We start from the raw sequence: 20,765 nt of genomic DNA on the forward strand, positions 1-20,765 counted from the left end.
AATGCTGCTTTTTTCAAAAGACACCACAAAGTGGAATTGAAAAGGTGTTGCTCTCCACTTTCTGAAGGACCGAGTTTTAAAATCAGTGGAATGCCCGGTGGAATTGGAGTATGATGGCTAAGGATATGGAGAAATTTCTGCCGTTTGATTGCAAATATGGAAAGGGAGTTGAAAAGAGAAGACAGAAGACTTTTGCATAAAACACCTGTCTCTGGATTACATCTTCAAACTAAGGGCAACCATGGCATCCGTGACAGAGAGGGAGAAACGTCCATCCATGTATACGGGCAAGATAGTCTAGCTAGCTACATTTTCAGATATTGCACGTTTCTAATTTTATCAGAAAGTTGTTTTCATTTCAAGTTAAAGTATACTATTAGCTAGCTAACATCAGCTCGCTAGCTAATGTTAGGTGTAATATTATTACAACATGCAATAAAGTACCTTTCTTCACTGTGGTAGGTTTTGTCTTTTCTTTGGAGACAACAGCTTCTGGAATGACAACATCATGCTCAATATTCTCCAATAAAAGTCAAGCATGCAGTATGTTATTAATAATGCACTACAAAACCACAAGCTTTTAACTACAACTAATAGTAAGTATCTACTCAAGTTAACATTTGTGAAATACAGTATTACCTTTCTTGGAAGTGCTTGTGATTGTCTTGTTAGTGCTTGTCTTGACTTTTTCTTTGGAGATTGCAGGCTCTAAAACCATAATGTATCCACAGTTAGAATATATGTTAATTAATCAAATGAAATAACTTGATCTAAGTTCTTGTTACCTTTCTTTGTAGGAGTTATTTTGTCCTTTTCCACAGGCTCTGAAACAATGAAAATACAAAATATGCTCATCATTCAAAATACAGTATTCATACTGCTCAATGTTACATTGTGAATCCCATAGCAACTAAATATATTCGTTACCTTTCTTGCCAGCTGTTGTTTTAGCTTTATCTTTGGAAACAACAACCTCTGAAACAAAGAACACAGACCAAAAAATTACATTCACCCACTAAAACACTCTAAAAGGAAAACATAATTAACATGTCTGGAAATAAATCCACTCAAAACACAGTCAAATAATTCGTACCTTTTTTCTCTGCCGCTTTTGGTTTCTCTTTTGGTGATGGAAAACGTTTTGATTAATTTATTATCCAGTAAAATACATGCAAGATAAAAAAAATGAAAGACAATATACTTGTTTGTATAATATTTCTAATGAACAGTTTCTGCCCTACACACCGTTACGACGGATACATTTTACCTGTCTCAGGTTCTTTGGATAGCTTCTCCTCCTTCACTGCAGGAGATAAAAGTGTTAGAACAGTTAAACAGCATGTTTCCAATTGTCATTGTATCTAACTGAAAATAATCTATATTTAGTTTGATGAACTTTAGCATTGCTGTTTGGTTACCTTTTGTTGTAGGGATGGGTCTTATAGCGACAACTCTTGCCATGGCTTTTACCATTGGCACCACTACGTTTGTGTGGTTACCTTTCCTCATGGTGGGGACTCTTGGAGTGGCTTTCTCTTTTAGGGGCTCAGGTTCTGAAACAACTGATCCAGAGACAAATTAATGTATTACATTATGTACTCATAAAGCATACCAATAATAATCGCCTTGATTGAAAAAGTGAATTAAGCCAAATTGGGATGAAGAAGCGCTATACCATTCTTTACAAGCGACCATTCAGCTTTGGCTGTTGCAGCACGAAGTTCTGAGATAAACAAGACATGTAAGAAGCGTTTCACTACAACTAATAGTAAGTATCTACTCAAGTTAACATTTGTGAAATACAGTATTACCTTTCTTGGAAGTGCTTGTGGTTGTCTTGGTAGTGCTTGTCTTGACTTTTTCTTTGGAGATTGCAGGCTCTAAAACCATAATATATCCACAGTTAGAATATATGTTTATTCATCGACTGGAATAACTTGAGCTAAGTTCTTGTTACCTTTCTTCGTAGGAGTTATTTTGTCCTTTTCCACAGGCTCTGAAACAATGAAAATACAAAATATGCTCATCATTCAAAATACAGTATTCATACAGCTCAATGTTACATCGTGAATCCCATAGCAACTAAATATATTCGTTACCTTTCTTGCCAGCTGTTGTTTTAGCTTTATCTTTGGAAACAACAACCTCTGAAACAAAGAACACAGACCAAACACGTAAATTCACCAACTGAACAACTATAAAAGGAAAACGTATACAGTGCCTTAGGAAATAATGTCGACCTCTTCACTATTTCCACATTTTATTAATTAATTTGTGGATGCCATGGTTTATTCTAAAATTGATTAAATTATTTCCCCCCCCCCTCATCTATCTACACACAATACCTCACAATGACAAATCAAAAATAGGTTTTTAGAATTTGTTGCCAATGTATAAAAAAAAAAATGTAATATCACATTTACATAAGTATTCAGCCCCTTTACTCAGCACTTTGTTGAAGCACCTTTGGCAGTGTTCACAGCCTTGATTATTGGGTATGACTCTACAAGCTTGGCACACCTGTAGTTGGGGAGTTTCTCCCATTCTTCTCTGCCAGGTTGGGTGGGGAGTGTCGGTGCACAGCTATTTTCAGTTCTCTCCAGAGATGTTCGATCAGGTTTATGTCCGGGCTCTGGCGGGGCCACTCGTGGACATTCAGAGACTTGTCATGAAGCCACTCCTGTGTTGTCTTGGCTGTTTGCTTAGGGACGTTGTTATGTCAGAAGTTGAATCTTCACCCCAGTTGGAGGTCCTGAGCGCTCTGGAGCAGGGTTTCATCATGGATCTCTCTGTACTTTTCTCTGTTCATCTTTCCCTCGATCAGGACTAGTTTCCCAATCCCTGCCGCTGATCAACGTCCCCACAGCATGATGCTGCCACCACCGTGCTTCACCGTAGGGATTGTGCCAGGTTTCCTCCAGACGTGACGCTTGGCATTCTGGTCAAAGAGTTCAATCTTGGTTTCATTAGACCAGAAAATCTTGTTTCTCATGGTCGGAGAGTCTTTAGGTGCCTTTTGGCAAACTCCAAGCGGGCTGTCATGTGCCTTTTACTGAGGAGTGGCTTCAGTCTGGCCACTCTACCATAAAGGTATGATTGGTGGAGTGCTGCTGAGATGGTTGTCCTTCTGGAAGGTTCTCCCATCGCCACAGTAACTCTAGAGCTCAATCAGAGTGACCATCGGGTTCTTGTTCACCTCCCTGACCAAGGCCCATCTCCCACGATTGCTCAGTTTGGCAAGGCGACCAGCTCTAGGAAAAGTATTGGTGGTTCCATACTTCTTCAATTTAAGAATAATGGAGGCCGCTGTGTTCGTGGGGACGTTCAATGCTGCAGAAATGTTTTCGTACCCTTCCCCAGATCGGGGCCACAACACAATCCTATCTCGGAGCTCTTCGACCTCATGGTTTGTTTTTTGCTCTGACATGCACTGTCAACTGTGGGACCTTATATAGACAGGTGTGTGCCTTTTCAAATCATCTCCAATCAATTGAATTTACCAAAGGTGGACTCCAATGAAGTTGTAGAAACATCTGAAGGCTAATCAATGGAAACATTATGCACCTGAGCTCAACTTCGAGTCTCAAAGCAAAGGGTCTGAATACTTATGTAAATAAGGAATTTCTGTTATTTAATTTTTTAGAAATTTGCAAAAATTCTAACAACCTGTTTTAGCTTTGCCATTACGGGGTATTGTGTGTAGATTGCTGAGGATTTTCATTTATTTAATACATTTTTGAATAAGGCTGTAACGTAAGAAAATGTGAAAAAAAGTCAAGGGGTTTGAATACTTTCCAAAGGCAGTGTATAAAATATACGGTGCCTAGGCGTAAGTTGCTCATCATTACTTCACAGGAGAGCCATTTGAATGTAAACGTTAAAAGAAAATCGAAATATGTTTTTTGGCAGAAATGCCTTCTGGAACGTGTGGACTTTCATGTGCCTTAATAACAAACTTGTATGCCATCTGTAAATACAAATACAATTGTTAATTAAGAGCCTAGTTGGTTTATCCATGAAAAAAGCTAGGAACCTTCCCGTTAGGCATGTTTGGCTGAGATAATGGGTGGGCTGGACATGCCGAGAGATGAGTTCGGATCGGTCTGCCATGTAGCACGCTCCTGTCTATAACAGAAGCTGGTCAGTATGTGTAGGTAATCCTTTCTAATGCTGCTTTTTTCAAAAGACACCACAAAGTGGAATTGAAAAGGTGTTGCTCTCCACTTTCTGGAGGACCGAGTTTTAAAATCAGTGGAATGCCCGGTGGAATTGGAGTATGATGGCTAAGGATATGGAGAAATTTCTGCCGTTTGATTGCAAATATGGAAAGGGAGTTGAAAAGAGAAGACAGAAGACTTTTGCATAAAACACCCGTCTCTGGATTACATCTTCAAACTAAGGGCAACCATGGCATCCGTGACAGAGAGGGAGAAACGTCCATCCATGTATACGGGCAAGATAGTCTAGCTAGCAAAATTTTCAGATATTGCACGTTTCTAATTTTATCAGAAAGTTGTTTTCATTTCAAGTTAAAGTATACTATTAGCTAGCTAACCTTAGCGCGCTAGCTAATGTTAGGTGTAATATTATTACAACATGCAATAAAGTACCTTTCTTCATTGTGGTAGGTTTTGTATTTTCTTTGGAGAAAACAGCTTCTGGAATGACAACATCATGCTCAATATTCTCCAATAAAAGTCAAGCATGCAGTATGTTATTAATAATGCACTACAAAACCACAAGCTTTTAACTACAACTAATAGTAAGTATCTACTCAAGTTAACATTTGTGAAATACAGTATTACCTTTCTTGGAAGTGCTTGCGATTGTCTTGTTAGTGCTTGTCTTTACTTTTTCTTTGGAGATTGCAGGCTCTAAAACCATAATATATCCACAGTTAGAATATGTTTATTCATCGACTGGAATAACTTGATCTAAGTTCTTGTTACCTTTCTTTGTAGGAGTTATTTTGTCCTTTTCCACAGGCTCTGAAACAATGAAAATACAAAATATGCTCATCATTCAAAATACAGTATTCATACAGCTCAATGTTACATCGTGAATCCCATAGCAACTAAATATATTCGTTACCTTTCTTGCCAGCTGTTGTTTTAGCTTTATCTTTGGAAACAACAACCTCTGAAACAAAGAACACAGACCAAAAAATTACATTCACCCACTAAAACACTCTAAAAGGAAAACATAATTAACATGTCTGGAAATAAATCCACTCAAAACACAGTCAAATAATTCGTACCTTTTTTCTCTGCCGCTTTTGGTTTCTCTTTTGGTGATGGAAAACGTTTTGATTAATACATTATTCAGTAAATTACATGCAAGATAAAAAAAATGAAAGACGATATACTTGTTTGTATCATATTTCTAATGAACAGTTTCTGCCCTACACACCGTTACGACGGATACATTTTACCTGTCTCAGGTTCTTTGGATAGCTTCTCCTCCTTCACTGCAGGAGATAAAAGTGTTAGAACAGTTAAACAGCATGTTTCCAATTGTCATTGTATCTAACTGAAAATAATCTATATTTAGTTTGATGAACTTTTGCATTGCTGTTTGGTTACCTTTTGTTGTAGGGATGGGTCTTATAGCGACAACTCTTGCCATGGCTTTTACCATTGGCACCACTACATTTGTGTGGTTACCTTTCCTCATGGTGGGGACTCTTGGAGTGGCTTTCTCTTTTAGGGGCTCAGGTTCTGAAACAACTGGTGCAGAGACAAATTCATTTATTACATTATGTACTCATAAAGCATACCAATAATAATCGCCTTGATTGAAAAAGTGAATTAAGCCAAATTGGGATGAAGAAGCGCTATACCATTCTTTACAAGCGACCATTCAGCTTTGGCTGTTGCAGCACGAAGTTCTGAGATAAACAAGACATGTAAGAAGCGTTTCACTACCACTAATAGTAAGTATCTACTCAAGTTAACATTTGTGAAATACAGTATTACCTTTCTTGGAAGTGCTTGTGGTTGTCTTGGTAGTGCTTGTCTTGACTTTTTCTTTGGAGATTGCAGGCTCTAAAACCATAATATATCCACAGTTAGAATATATGTTAAATCATCGACTGCAATTACTTGATCTAAGTTCTTGTTACCTTTCTTTGTAGGAGTTATTTTGCCCTTTTCCACAGGCTCTGAAACAATGAAAATACAAAATATGCTCATCATTCAAAATACAGTATTCATACAGCTCAATGTTACATCGTGAATCCCATAGCAACTAAATATATTTGTTACCTTTCTTGCCAGCTGTTGTTTTAGCTCTATCTTTGGAAACAACAACCTCTGAAACAAAGAACACAGACCAAACACGTAAATTCACCAACTGAACAACCGTGAAAGGAAAACGTATACAGTGCCTTAGGAAAGTATTTAGACCCCTTCACTATTTCCACATTTTTTTTACGTTACAGCCTTATTCTAAAATTGATTAAATTGTTTTTTTTCTCATAGATCTACACACAATACCACATAATGACGAATCAAAAACTGTTTTTAGAATTTGTTGACAATTTATGAAAAAAATAAATATACATTTACATAAGTATTCAGCCCCTTTACTCAGCACTTTGTTGAAGCACCTTTGGCAGTGTTTACAGCCTTGATTATTAGGTATGACTCTACAAGCTTGGCACACCTGTAGTTGGGGAGTTTCTCTCATTCTTCTCTGCCAGGTTGGGTGGGGAGTGTCGCTGCACAGCTATTTTCAGGTCTCTCCAGAGATGTTTGACCGGGTTCATGTCCAGGCTCTGGCGGGGCCACTCAAGGACATTCAGAGACTTGTCCCGAAGCCACTCGTGTTGTCTTGGCTGTTTTCTTTGGGTCGTTGTGTGAACTGGGGTGAACTTTCACCCAGTTGGAGGTACTGAGCGCTCTGGAACAGGGTTTCATCAAGGATCTCTCTGTACTTTGCTCCGTTCATCTTTCCCTCGATCCAGACTAGTCTCCCAGTCCCTGCCAATGAACAATGTCCCCACAGCATGATGCTGCCACCACCGTGCTTCACCGTAGGGATGGTGCCAGGTTTCCTCCAGACGTGACGCTTGGCATTCACCGTCGAAGAGTTAAATCTTGGTTTCATCAGACCAGAGAATCTTGTTTCTCATGGTCTGAGAGTTTTTAGGTGCCTTTTGGCAAACTCCAAGCGGGCTGTTATGTGCCTTTTACTGAAGAGCGGCTTCAGTCTGACCACTCTACCATAATGCCCTGATTGGTGGAGTGCTGCCGAGATGGTTGTCCTTCTGGAAGGTTCTCCCATCGCCAAAGAGGAACTCTAGAGCTCTGTCAGAGTGATCATCAGGTTCTTGTTCACCTACCTGACCAAGGCCGCTCTCCTCCGATTGCTCAGTTTGGCTGGGCGGCCAGCTCTAGGAAGAGTCTTGGTGGTTCCAAACTTCTTCCATTTAAGAATGATGGAGGTCACTGGGTTCTTGGGGATGTTCAATGCTGCAGAAATGTTTTTGTACCCTTCCCCAGATCTGTGCCTCGACACAATCCTATCTCGGAGCTCTTCGACCTCATGGCTTAGTTTTTGCTCTGACTTGCACTTCAACTGTGGGACCTTATATAGACACGTGTGTGACATTTCAAATCATGTCCAATCAATTGAATTTACCAAAGGTGGATTCTAATCAAGTTGTAGAATCATCTGAAGGCTAATCAATGGAAACAGGATGCACCTGAGCTCAACTTCAAGTCTCATACTTATGTAAATATGGTATTTCTGTTATTTATTTTTTATAAATTTGCTAAAATTTATAACAACCAGTTTTTGCTTTGTCATTACGGGGTATTGTGTGTAGATTACTAAGGATTTTTTTTATTTAATACATTTTAGAATGAAGCTGTAACGTAACAAAATGTGAAAAAAAGACAAGGGGTCTGAATACTTTCTGAAGGCAATGTATAACATATACAGTGCCTAGGCGTGCGTCACTACTTCACAGGAGAGCCATTTGAACGTAAACGTTAAAAAAAAATCTAAACGTGTTTTTTGGCAGAAATGCTTTCTGGAACATGTGAACTTTCATGTGCCTTAATAACAAACTTGTATGCCATCTGTAAATACAAATACAATTGTTAAATTAAGAGCCTAGTTGGTTTAGCCATGAAAAAGCTAGGAACCTTCCCGCTAGGGATGATTGGCTGAGATAATGGGTGGGCTGGACATGCCGAGAGATGAGTTCGGATCGGTCTGCCATGTAGCACGCTCCTGTCTATAACAGAAGCTGGTCAGTATGTGTAGGTAATCCTTTCTAATGCTGCTTTTTTCAAAAGATACCACAAAGTGGAATTGAAAAGGTGTTGCTCTCCACTTTCTGGAGGGCCGAGTTTTAAAATCAGTGGAATGCCCGGTGGAATTGGAGTATGATGGCTAAGGATATGGAGAAATTTCTGCCGTTTGATTGCAAATATGGAAAGGGAGTTGAAAAGAGAAGACAGAAGACTGTTGCATAAAACACCTGTCTCTGGATTACATCTTCAAACTAAGGGCAACCATGGCATCCGTGACAGAGAGGGAGAAACGTCCATCCATGTATACGGGCAAGATAGTCTAGCTAGCAAAATGTTCAGATATTACATGTTTCTAATTTTATCAGAAAATAATTTTAAATTCAAGTTAAAGTATACTATTAGCTAGCTAACATTAGCTCGCTAGCTAATGTTAGGTGTAATATTATTACAACATGCAATAAAGTACCTTTCTTCATTGTGGTAGGTTTTGTCTTTTCTTTGGATACAACAGCTTCTGGAATGACAACATCATGCTCAATATTCTCCAATAAAAGTCAAGCATGCAGTATGTTATCAATAATGCACTACAAAATCTGTACCTTTCTTTACAACAGCTGGTTTGACCTTCTCTTTGGACACCACCGCGTCTAGAATACAAGGCAAGAGATAATAACTATTCAAATACAGAAAGCAATGATGCAGTTCAACTGTACAAATTGTTACCTTGCTTCTTAACTTTTTCTTTAGGGGGTTCTGGCTCTGGAAAAAATACATTATTGACAAAATATCAGTAGAAAATCTTATTGATGTGTGTATGCTTTGGTGTAACACTTATAAGCAGCTATATACCTTTACCTTAGGTAACTTCTAACACTGAAACCCTTACTGTTGAGTGCATTTACATAACAGTATATATTCAGTACATGTTTTCAGTAAGTGTGAAGGATGATTTGGTATGTAGAGAGTCTCTTACCCTTCTTTGGGGCAGCTGCCTTGGTCTTTTCCTTTGGAACTGAGGGTTAAGAATAATGTGTTCAGATCAAACAAGAACAAGTTATGTAAGTGTATCCCTTTGAATCAATACAATATGTTCATACCCTTCTTTATGGTGGCAGCCGTCTGCTCTTCTTTGGGAGCCTGTGGTTCTTCAATGACAAAAAACATCTGTTAAGAGTATCCTTTCAAGTACAGTATCAAGGGTCAATAAATCGAAATAGGACATCAGATATGAGCATTCTCATTTACACGGAAAGAACAGAAGATTACTGTTTTCCTCACAAACTATTATGTCTATCTGTGTGGAAAAGCAATATACATACATTTCATTATATTTTATAATATACATTTGATTTGCAAGCACTCTGTCCCTTTAGTGAAAATGACCTTGTAGTTCCAATATTACCGGCTAAGTTAGAGCTTTAGTTCTGAGAGAATAATTACCTTGAGTCCATGAAGCTGGTTGAGTTTCCGGTGCAAGTCCAGGTGCAGGATCTGTTGGTTGAGTTGCAGGTGCTGGTTCAGCTGGTTGAGTAGCTGGTGCAGGTGCTGGTTCAGCTGGTTGAGCTGGAGGAGCTTGATAAACTTGATACGCTGGAGGAGCTTGATAAAATGACTGAGTTGGATGAGCTGTTGGAATATGCAGTGGAGATGCTGAAAAAAGTTGTAAATTCGTGTATAATGCAACTTTGGATAAAACATGTGAATCAAACATATTAGCCAATTAAAATGACATCTGATGACAAGGAGAAAAAAGTAGCTGAGGTGTTGAGCAACAAGGGAAAAAACAAGGTGTGTTAAATAAGGTTAAACAGCAGGAAGACAGATCAATTAACTTCCCATTACAGTGTCTTTTCATTGCACACTTGGTCAAATTATAAAAGTAATTAATAAGACAGAATGTATTTTTAAATAATATAGGGCATATTGTTGATATTTATTTAGAAAATGTACAGTATATGTCTACTGTTTGTTTTAAGTTGTAATCACAAGACCTTTTCGGTGAGAAACACCAGGAAACTGCTGGGAAATGCCACTGTAACTTGAGGCACAACTGACACAATAGAACAATAAAGGAACATTGGGCAGAGCAACTTAAAGATGGAGATCTTTAGTATTTTCAAAATGGTTATTGTTAACAATACATCAATGTTTACCAAGAGATAATAATTAGAAACCTATACAAGGACATAAAGACATACAGATGTAGAATCTTAATTTGATCACCCTGTTGCAGGAGAACATTGTTGCATTTCAGGACATTTAAAACTTGTAGTTAATTGTTTTTTGGTTTAAAAAAGGCTTCTGAAGTTTGCAATTTCCACTTTGAAATTTCAGGCTGGATTTTCACTCATGAAAAATGCACCAACCCTTACATGAAATGTAATCTATATAATAATTCTAATTTCCTGTTACTGTAATATTATTTTCCTGCTATAGAACATTGGCTCAAATTAAGATCCTATATCTGTACAGTAAATGGTGTATGTGGAAAAGACTGTGAAGTAGATAACTCTCAGCCCTAGTAACTAGGGGTCGGAGGTTTTCTTGGTCTGGTTACATGATCAGGATTAACTTCTGGCCATAATTACAACACAGAGCTCTGCAGACATGTCAGAAACATTTAAATAGTGTTAATGTTAACAATTAATTACCTAATTTGAAATAATTAAAATAATACTTAATACCTGTCATAGTTGTAGGTGGGAATGGATTGTCTGTGAATATGTGATGCACTGGAAGATAAATGGATTATTTTCAGTCAAGTTTGAGAAGGACATATTATACTGGACATATACAGGACATGTTATGCTAGACATGTTATACTGGACATATTATACTGGACATATACAGGATATATTATACTGGACATATACAGGATATATTATACTGGACATATTATACTGGACATATACAGTACATATTATACTGGACATATACAGGATATATTATACTGGACATATACAGTACATATTATACTGGACATATACAGGATATATTATACTGGACATATACAGTACATATTATACTGGACACATTATACTGGATATATACAGGACAGTTTATACTGGACATATTATACTGGACATATACAGGACATATACAGGACATATTATACTGGACAAATACAGGATATATTACACTGGACATATACAGGATATATTACACTGGACATATACCTGACATATTATACTGGACATATACAGGATATATTACACTGGACATATACTGGACATATTATACTGGAAATATACAGGATATATTACACTGGACATATACCTGACATATTATACTGTACATTTACAGGACATATTATACTGGACATATACAGGACATATTATACTGGACATATACAGGACATATACGGAACATACACACAACATATTATACGTGACATATACAGGAAATCTTAAGGAATGTATTAAGGATTGTATTATTACTGTAATAGAAGAGTGACATACAGTATACAGAACAACAATTACCACTGATATGAATATGTATGAAGCAAATAATAAAGTTATTATTATTACTATTGTTATACAGTACCTTTAGGAGGTGCTTCAGAGCGTTAGTGCATACTTACGATACCAGCCAGGAGGTGATGATGGCCAGTAGACTGGTGTGGGTTGACAGGTGGGAACTACAACATACAACATCACACATTCATACACAACATGCATGCTGTGAAATGTCAATGTATTGAATAATCTGTTGCTTGAAATAGTGTTTCAATGTACATGATAGAAAGACAACATGCTCAAAATGTGGTCTGATTCTTGTCTACTGTATGTTCTCTCGTACTGCAATGTGTCCTAAGATGAGACAATGCTATCTGAACGGTACCATGAAGAAGACACATTTACCTGGTGCAGGTGCAGGTACCCCCGCATCTACATGTTGAGAATCTGCAATATGATAAAAAGAGGACAGAAATATAGACATGAGGTGTTGGACAAACATAACACAAGTCCGGGCACAGACTCTGACTCTTAAAAAAAGCTTGAATTAATGCATGACTGAGTTACCTTTCTTTGTGGACTTCTCCTTCACTTCCTTTTTAAGTCTGAGTTCTAAGGAGGGAAAGGGAATGGCACAGCGGGGTTACATCTGATCGGTGACTTTGAAGTATTTTTCCACCTCAGCCGCTCTAAAGACCTTACTCTCCCAACTAGGAGAACTGGGGAGAAGAGGGTGATCTCCACACATATTTGACTGATTTGAACTAAATAAAACTGGGCAGTTTAAAACCAGACGATTTACTTTCTTTAAGCAGTGAGTGCTATGTCTGTCTTTTCATGAATTGTAAGACACTGAGAAAAGAATACCTTTATCATTGAGTATTTTGTTCTGTATCCATCAAACTATATAGAAGTCTGTACTGTTCTGCACTGTACTGCTCAGGGACATTGAAAAATCATTGAATATATGTTTTATATATCATATCCTTTATACATATACATAGCTAAGTCATTCAACTTGGGCTTGTACTGTTTAAAAAAATACTGTACCTCTCTTTCTGATCGCCTCTTCTAACTCCAATTGCCTTGCAACCTCTGGTTCAATGACATTGTTAGAGGAGTTACAGAGAGATGTTCCACCACACATTCAAAGGGGCAAAGCAATCTTAGAATATTTTTTATTTATTCATTGTTGTATTTTGTTTTATTCAAATAACTTGCAAACAGCATTTCACTTGTGTGTAAATCTGTTCTTCATTTCAAATACAGACAATATAGTAGGCTATTGCATAAGTTCACTGTACTTGTCATTCAACTTAAATAAATATTTCAAAATCTCCTCAAGATTAAACATTTGTCTTTCAGAGATGTGATAATAAGCTGAAAATGAAGATTAGTCCTACCTCTCCTTTTTGTGTTCTCAACTGGCTTGCACATGTCTCGTTCTTTATAATAGAAAAAAATCACATAACAATAATGAATATGTCATTGATGTTCTTCTCATAAATAGAGCAACTAGTACCTTCAGCATGTTTCTGCATTACCTAATATTATGTATTATCAACATTGAAATACACAGTAAATGTACAGAAAATACATCGTTTTCCAATGGTACCTCTCTTAGTTCTCACTGCTGGTTCCTTTTTAGGGGCCTCTGAAAATGAACACAGAATACATGACACAAGGGAACATTATATACACATTCTTGCTTAGTGCTGTAGTTGTATGCCAAAGCTGAATGCCAAACTTTTAGAGAACACGTTCAGGAATCATTGGCCAATTTAATAAATGGATCACTAGTCACTTTATTAATGCCACTTTAATAATGTTTACATATCTTACATACCTATCTCATATGTATATACTATATTTTATACCATCTATTGCATCTTGCCTATGCCTCTCGGTCATCGCTCATCCATATATTTATATGTACATATTCTCATTCACCCCTTTAGATTTGTGTGATTAGGATGTTGTTGTGGAATTGTTAGATTACTTGTTAGATATTTGTGAGAATTGCAATAGCTAAGATTATAATTGATATAATCATACTGTACAGCTAACTACTTCTGACAAATGTGGCTAAGCGGTGAAGCGGATAAACCATCAAGAATCTACAATTCAATCTCTGTTTCATCTTTAATTTTAAAAAGATTTCTGATCAAACTGGAAGAGAATTAAAGATCCTCTACCACTTTAAAGATGAACAGCTTTGCACTAAGATTGACTTGGTTCATCAAACCTCTCTAGTCTCTAAGCTACTTTCAAAGCAACATTCAAAGCAACATGAAATATCAGCTTCACAACACATACTCTTCCGATCAGGAGTGGCCTTTTTAGCTGTGGATGAGGAAATGGTTATGGTCAAACAAGTCATAAAGTTGTATATGTAAATGTATATTATTAGTTCATTTAAAAAAATACTCTCAGACTCATCTAATATGAAATTGTTACAGTCCAGTGTTCATTTTGATTGCCTAAACCTTTTCTCTTACACCATGCTTGAGACACTACAAAGTCAACAACTCAGAGTGCATACTGTATCATGCAATGCTCATGTCATGTGCATATCTAGCATATAGCTATCAAATAGAAAACACATTGACACATTGTATAGAGATGTATAGATGTAGGATACATACTCTATATCAGGTGCATTCAATTCTTACCCTACGAGGTCTGAAGCCTGCTCGTTTTCTGTTCTACCTGATAATTAAATTAATTGCACCTACCTGGTGTCCCAGGTCTAAATCAGTCTCTGATTAGAGAGGAACAATGAATGCAGTGGAAATGGCTTCTAGGTCCAGAGTTGCGTTTGAGGGCTCTATATCTGTTACCAATGTAGATTTGCCCATTTTCAAACAGCAGGGGCCAGTATTATGCCTATTGAGGCAAGGTTCAATAATGCCATGCTTTCTAAGGTTTCAACATGCTCCCAGTTACAAACATGGTAATACACAAAAGCACGCTTTGTCTGAAAACTTCCACTGAGCATTTTCTCCAAAATTGCAATTAAGATGTTTATGTTAATAGAAAAGCTGCTTCTATAAATATACAGCAGGCAAAAAAGTGAGATCATCATCACTGGCACAGCAGTATACATGGATTACCACAGTTTACGGTACTTTCTATATGGTGCAGTTACACATTAAGAGTGCCTTAGTGCTGTTTAGGGCCTGTTAAGGGCTTTTCATTCCTCTGCTTCTACATAAGCTCTTACTTCAACAGCAAACAACACCCTCCTTGGGGAGCATGAAGCGATGCACTACTGTGCTGCTATTCCTAACCACATAAAGGATAAAGTGACTCTAACATACCTTGCTTGGCTACTTTCCTCTTGACATGTTTAGCTACATATGACACAGATATATACCAGCAATTAAAGAAACGCACCCTAATGCATGGCTTATCTAAACTTCTCCACTAGATGGCGACTTTGAGAAGCAAAACCAAAGAAACGCAAACCATAAGTCAAAATTGAGTTACTGGGGAGTTACTCACTACTGAACTTTTATTAACCTATGTTTGGTAGAAACACTGCAACCCTGCAGCACATATGGGTCAAGTTGTAGCAATGGACTTTGAATTACTTGATTGTTAGTATGTCTACAACAACATTTAAGCCATAAATGAAACTTATAACACTGATATCATTAAACCAAAGTTTTAAGTGTTGCCAATAGCCCAATAAGTCAGAAGCAGAAAAAGGTGTTAAGTCTACTACACGTAGGCATCCTCTCAAAGTCACAAAACACTTTTATGACAGCCAGTTCTACATTCAAGGCTATATTAAGCAGAAAGAATCACTCCAATAGTTGTCCTATACAAATACATTTGACCCATAGGGGAATGTACCCTACTCACAGAAATAAGGCCAGCCAAAAGTATGGTAAAGATATGAAGAGGTTAGTAATGAACAGCTCTCACTTCTCCACAACCATGCATGATATTGATCTATTAGTGGTATATCAATACCTTTTTCCTCCGCTGGCTCACTTTCAGGCTCTTTTGGTTTTGATGAATGCATACAAGGGCACACTACTGTAAAATGGAATGCACAGCTTTAAGTTTTACGATAGATCTTTGTATTTACATGTCACTATTTATTCGTTTCTCTTTTTCAATGATATTCAGATGCAGGGGTGCAACTTTGGTTTTAGAAGTGGGGGAACGTAATATATATATATTTTTTAATAAACACTCCAAATAGCCTACCCGACCGCTTGGAGGCATCCGCATGGTCCTAAAGCACACCATTGCCTCATTTTGTATCACATTCCAATTATAAAACTGGGGGAAAAATGACATTTCAGAATGTGTGTGTGGGGGGGGGGGGGGGGACATGTCCCCCCTGTCCCCAGTGAAAGTTGCGCCCCTGGTCAGATCAATAACCGACAAGGCTACTGATATACCTTGATGTGCAGGAGTAGCAGCTTGCTGGACCTTTACCTCTGAAAAAGAAATTGATTCACTGATCAATACAAATAAATATGTAAACAGCCAAATGGTCTGGTATACTAAACCCTCTTCTAAATAATCAATCAACATAAATGTAAGATGGAGCTCTTTTCCTTTGATGTCATACACATATATCCTCATAAAAGACCTGTAGTGACATGCTTCAATAGCAGGGGGGAGAAAAGTTAGGTGAATAACAAACAAAGAATATGATTAATTCTTCAACCAAGAGGGTGATTTTTCTACTCAGAAAATCAATATTCAACCAAAAAGGGGATTTTCTGAACTAACAATACGCATGTTTCCTTCATTAAAAGTCAGATCTCTTGTACTGTAGCGTTAACATTATGCATTCATAAATAAAAAAAGGTTACGACTGGAATTAATTTGAAAAGTGGCAAGTGTACGTTACAGGATGCAAATATGACAGCTTTATTAGAAATCTGGATTGCTTGAATTTGTCAGAATTAATGTGACACATTTTGATTAAACAGTAACCTTTCACTTGAGAGATGGGATCTTCACAGCAAACCTATGCAGCTGAATCTAGCATCCAATGACAAAGTTGCAAATAACAGAAAAATAATGGTGGTTGCCATAGTGCTTGAGGCCATAATCAGTGGGGAAATATAATATAAGGATACCACAATACTTCCAATTTGTGTAAATCAAAAGATCATGCTGCAGAAATCAAATTTGAAGCTGCTTCTCTGATGCTTTCGGGGACATTGAGACTGATCTCATTTGAAAGCTTTTAGCCAAAAATGCTAATTCCTTCCTTGATTCTATTCAGCCCTGCGGTTAAGTACATGATCTGTGTTATTAAACAATTATTCCTTTATCTTATTTTTTTCTGTTTGTATTGTATAAGCTGATAAAACAAAGCATTTCTCTTTATCCTGATTGAAATCATCAGGGATTCCAAGAGAAATATATTTCAAAAGATGGAGGTTTAATTGTTTCAGTCTTGTCCTCTTTTTGCAGTTTGAACACGAATGCTGGAGAAAAAAAGGTCAACATGTAAAGCATGCTTTAGGGCTGTAGGACAAAACAGGACAATAAAACTAGAAGACCATGATGTCACGATCAGCTCCCTTTCTGGATCCGTCCTGGAATATATTACTGATCGATCCATTAGTAAATATATCACTGATCCATTAGTAAATATATCACTGATCCATTAGTAAATATATCACTGATCCATTAGTAAATATATCACTGATCCATTAGTAAATATATCACTGATCCATTAGTAAATATAAAAATATAGAGTAAATAGATATATGAATATATAGTGTAGTTTCCCATTCTATCAAATTAAAATATATGTTATTACTCATACTGTAGTCTGAACAGTGTTCTTCTTTCTCAGCCAGATGCAAACACAAAATAACATATACAATAGATGCTCAGTTGTTGAACACTTTTCAGCTTGAGGAGAGACAAAGATTTTGCAAGACATGACAAAAAGAAACAGTTGTCAACCAATCCTGTTCCAAGGCTTAAGGTCAAACCGCTTCACGAGACAGAAGAAAAAGCTGTTCCACAGACTTTAACATAATACTTTTTGCTGTGGCAAGGTGTCCTCAGATTCTGAAGAGAATTAATAACTCCTACAGTACACTGTCAGTGGGCAGCTGCACTTAGTGTACAAGAGTATTGAAGAGTATTGCCAACAGGAGTGATTGATTTACAGAGGGGTTCAAAATTATTGACATATTTTGTGCAAAAACAATGAGAAATTATGTTACTTTATACTAATGCAATTCCTCAGAGAAAAATATTTTGTTTAATAAGTAATGCTTTATTGTCTCAAAAAGGTAGGGGTCAGAATTATACTGTAGGTGTCTCTGTGTTCAATACCTCACCTTATGAGGATAACGGCACTGAGCCTTTTCTAAAATGTTTTATGAGTTGGAGAACACATTGGGAGGGATCTTCTGTGAAATATGGTGTTGGATCTTTGGTGTTATCAGGCTATTTTGCTTCCACTGGTCCCTTGTTAAATGACAGGGCAATGAGATGGCCATGGGATGGCCATAAACAATGACTGGGAATGTTGCATAGTTTTGGAAAGGTCTGGAACTCACATTTCTGGTTAGAAATAGCTTTAAATTGCTGAGGTCTAATCACTTTGAGGACACAAGCTCAAATACAAATATTATGAAAATATGAAAAATATAATATCATTTTTTTACTATTCAAGAAAAGTGGGGCAATATGGCTTGACATATCTGAAATGATTTTTAAATATAGTAACATTTAAATTATAAATAACATTAAGATTTCACCTTTCTTATAAATGGAAAATAAATATGATCATTCTTAGTGACGTACAATATTGGCAAGATTTCATACACAAACAACAGAGAATTTATTAAGATCAAAAGCATCATGAACTTTAGCCAGTACCAGGATATTTTAAGAAAAAACCTGGTTGCCCCTGCCAGGCTGAAACTTTGCTGCAGGTGGATCTTCCAGCAAGACAACAACCACATTAAAATCCACAAAGAAATGGTTAATTGGCCACAAAATCTAAATTTTCCAATGGCCATCTCAATCTCCAGACTTGAAACCTATTGAAAGCCTGTGTTTTGAATTGTAGAGGTCAGTCCATTAGTGCAGACGAAAGGATATCAAGGATCTGGAAAGATTGTGTATGGAGGAATGGTCTAAGAGTCCTCCCAGTGTGTTCTCCAACTCATAAAACATTTTAGAAAAAGGCTCAGTGCTGTTATCCTTGCAAGGTCAGGTATTTAAAGCTATTGAAAACAGAGTTGTCAATCCTTTTGACCCCTACTTCTGAGAAAAGATAATTACTCGTTAAACAACATCTCTTTCTCTGAGCAATTGTATTAGTTTAACATAATTTAATTTCCCATTTTTGCACACAACATAGCTCAACATTTGAATAATTTATTTTATACATTACAGTCATTTTTGTTCATCTTTATCAAGGGTGTCAATCATTTCAGCCCTGATCTAAATGATCTAAATGTATACATGCATGGAAGCTAAGTCCATCTCTACAAAGTCCATGTTGGCATGAGCTATATGAGAATGGACAGTAAATTCACATCAGTGTTATGATGTCATGTTTCTAAGACATCAGCAGGAGCAAAGGGGAGTGGTTGCTCTCAGGCTAGCCTACAGGAAGTTCCTGTTAGGAAGTTCACTGTGTAGATTCAGAACCTAGACTCCCATCTAGTGCATAATGGGGGAAATAGGGCATGAGTTCCCAGCCTTTTTCTACTCTCCAAATTAACATGAAAAAATTACAGGGGACCCCAATTAAAATGTTATCTTGCCTCGCTATGTGATTATATTTACAAAATTCCAGGCTACCGCAGGTTTCCTCAACACATAATAATGAAATCCATGTGTATTCTAACAGTGTAAAATACCCTTTGTTGACTTGATTGCATATATTGTACCTATGCAAAGCACATTGTAAAATTATAGATTTTCTCAAGGGACCACGTTTCAATAGCAGCCACGTTTGGGAAATGCTGACATAGTGTATTTCTGTGTTTGTGCTTCACTGACAATAACAAATACTGTGGTGGCATGGATAATTTTCTATGGCTTATAAATTATGCAAATGTTTCTAAACTAAAAATATCTTTAACAATTGCTAGAATTTGGCACTTACACATCCTACTTGACTTGATCATTCAAAATAGCTTGAGAGGCAATACCATTGACCTTAAATATAATGAAAATCATGCCATCAGATCATCATCTAGTAGCATGCAACAAGTGTTTGCATCAAAGGCCATCATCACTCTGAATCTCTCTCATACTATTGATCCTGTTTTGCCTTTGCATCCTGTAGGGACTGTGACTGTGCAGACTGCGTCCTCTTCCTCTCCCACAGGAGGATTGGCTCCTATGCAATCCTGTGGATTTGTCTCCAGCTTCTATGGTGTGTACATCTAGACCTCAGAGCCCACTACAGCCCTAAGCCTTGTGGGAGCTACACTGTCAAGGTTCTATTTGACAAGACGTCACAAAACAGTTCTAAGATCTGGGATGTGAAAAATACAAATGATTTCAAAACCATACATTTTGCAGATAGAACCTTATAGTCCCAAGTCCTTGATTATTCATAACATAGTGTCACGCCCTGGCCTTAGTATTCTTTGTTTTCTTTATTATTTTAGTTAGGTCAGGGTGTGACATGGGGAATGTTTGTGTTTTGTTGGTTTTGGGTGTTTCTATGGTAAAGGGGTTGTTGGTGTAGTATATGGGTTTGTGTTGAGTACATGTGTCTAGCGTTGTCTATGTATGTTTAGTTGTCTAGGAGAGTCTATGGTTACCTGAATGAGTTCCCAATTAGAGACAGCTGATTTCGGTTGTCTCTGATTGGGAGCCTTATTTAGGGTAGCCATAGGCTTTCATTTGTTGTGAGTAGTTGTCTATGTGATACGTTTGTAGCCAGTGTGTGCACATCGTTGTTTAGCTTCACGATCGTTTTGTTAAGTGTTTTTGTTTCGTTTGCCTTCTTCATAAATAAAAAGGAGATGGCTTACTTTCCTAAAGCTGTGTTTTGGTCCGTCAATCCTCCACACGATCGTGACACATAGGC

The 20,765-nt window shown here is 37.2% G+C and overlaps 1 protein-coding gene across 11 annotated transcripts in view; it reads right to left on the reverse strand.

The window, feature by feature from the left end:
• Window positions 1–20,765, reverse strand: part of LOC129817513 (triadin-like) — a 69,063-nt gene that overhangs the window by 15,169 nt on the left and 33,129 nt on the right. For 5 of the 11 annotated variants that reach the window (XM_055872833.1, XM_055872838.1, XM_055872828.1 and 2 more), the window contains 37 exons: window positions 16,132–16,170; window positions 15,695–15,760; window positions 15,037–15,069; window positions 14,033–14,059; window positions 13,332–13,370; window positions 13,120–13,161; window positions 12,767–12,811; window positions 12,284–12,328; window positions 12,122–12,163; window positions 11,842–11,898; window positions 10,946–10,993; window positions 9,702–9,887; window positions 9,359–9,406; window positions 9,235–9,273; window positions 8,985–9,020; window positions 8,861–8,908; window positions 8,728–8,775; window positions 6,264–6,311; window positions 6,122–6,160; window positions 5,976–6,044; window positions 5,583–5,726; window positions 5,432–5,467; window positions 5,258–5,284; window positions 5,092–5,139; window positions 4,950–4,988; window positions 4,806–4,874; window positions 4,611–4,658; window positions 2,100–2,147; window positions 1,958–1,996; window positions 1,812–1,880; window positions 1,419–1,562; window positions 1,268–1,303; window positions 1,094–1,120; window positions 928–975; window positions 786–824; window positions 640–708; window positions 445–492 (listed from right to left, as the gene is read on the reverse strand). In XM_055872833.1, the coding sequence (XP_055728808.1) occupies window positions 445–492; window positions 640–708; window positions 786–824; window positions 928–975; window positions 1,094–1,120; window positions 1,268–1,303; window positions 1,419–1,562; window positions 1,812–1,880; window positions 1,958–1,996; window positions 2,100–2,147; window positions 4,611–4,658; window positions 4,806–4,874; window positions 4,950–4,988; window positions 5,092–5,139; window positions 5,258–5,284; window positions 5,432–5,467; window positions 5,583–5,726; window positions 5,976–6,044; window positions 6,122–6,160; window positions 6,264–6,311; window positions 8,728–8,775; window positions 8,861–8,908; window positions 8,985–9,020; window positions 9,235–9,273; window positions 9,359–9,406; window positions 9,702–9,887; window positions 10,946–10,993; window positions 11,842–11,898; window positions 12,122–12,163; window positions 12,284–12,328; window positions 12,767–12,811; window positions 13,120–13,161; window positions 13,332–13,370; window positions 14,033–14,059; window positions 15,037–15,069; window positions 15,695–15,760; window positions 16,132–16,170 (2,022 nt within the window). The remainder of the gene's footprint in view (window positions 1–444; window positions 493–639; window positions 709–785; window positions 825–927; window positions 976–1,093; window positions 1,121–1,267; window positions 1,304–1,418; window positions 1,563–1,811; window positions 1,881–1,957; window positions 1,997–2,099; window positions 2,148–4,610; window positions 4,659–4,805; window positions 4,875–4,949; window positions 4,989–5,091; window positions 5,140–5,257; window positions 5,285–5,431; window positions 5,468–5,582; window positions 5,727–5,975; window positions 6,045–6,121; window positions 6,161–6,263; window positions 6,312–8,727; window positions 8,776–8,860; window positions 8,909–8,984; window positions 9,021–9,234; window positions 9,274–9,358; window positions 9,407–9,701; window positions 9,888–10,945; window positions 10,994–11,841; window positions 11,899–12,121; window positions 12,164–12,283; window positions 12,329–12,766; window positions 12,812–13,119; window positions 13,162–13,331; window positions 13,371–14,032; window positions 14,060–15,036; window positions 15,070–15,694; window positions 15,761–16,131; window positions 16,171–20,765) is intronic. The other 6 variants (XM_055872829.1, XM_055872832.1, XM_055872834.1 and 3 more) reach the window with 6 other exon arrangements.

Source organism: Salvelinus fontinalis, chromosome 20 (assembly GCF_029448725.1).
Source record: "Salvelinus fontinalis isolate EN_2023a chromosome 20, ASM2944872v1, whole genome shotgun sequence".
In the NCBI taxonomy this organism is placed as follows: Eukaryota; Metazoa; Chordata; class Actinopteri; order Salmoniformes; family Salmonidae; genus Salvelinus; species Salvelinus fontinalis.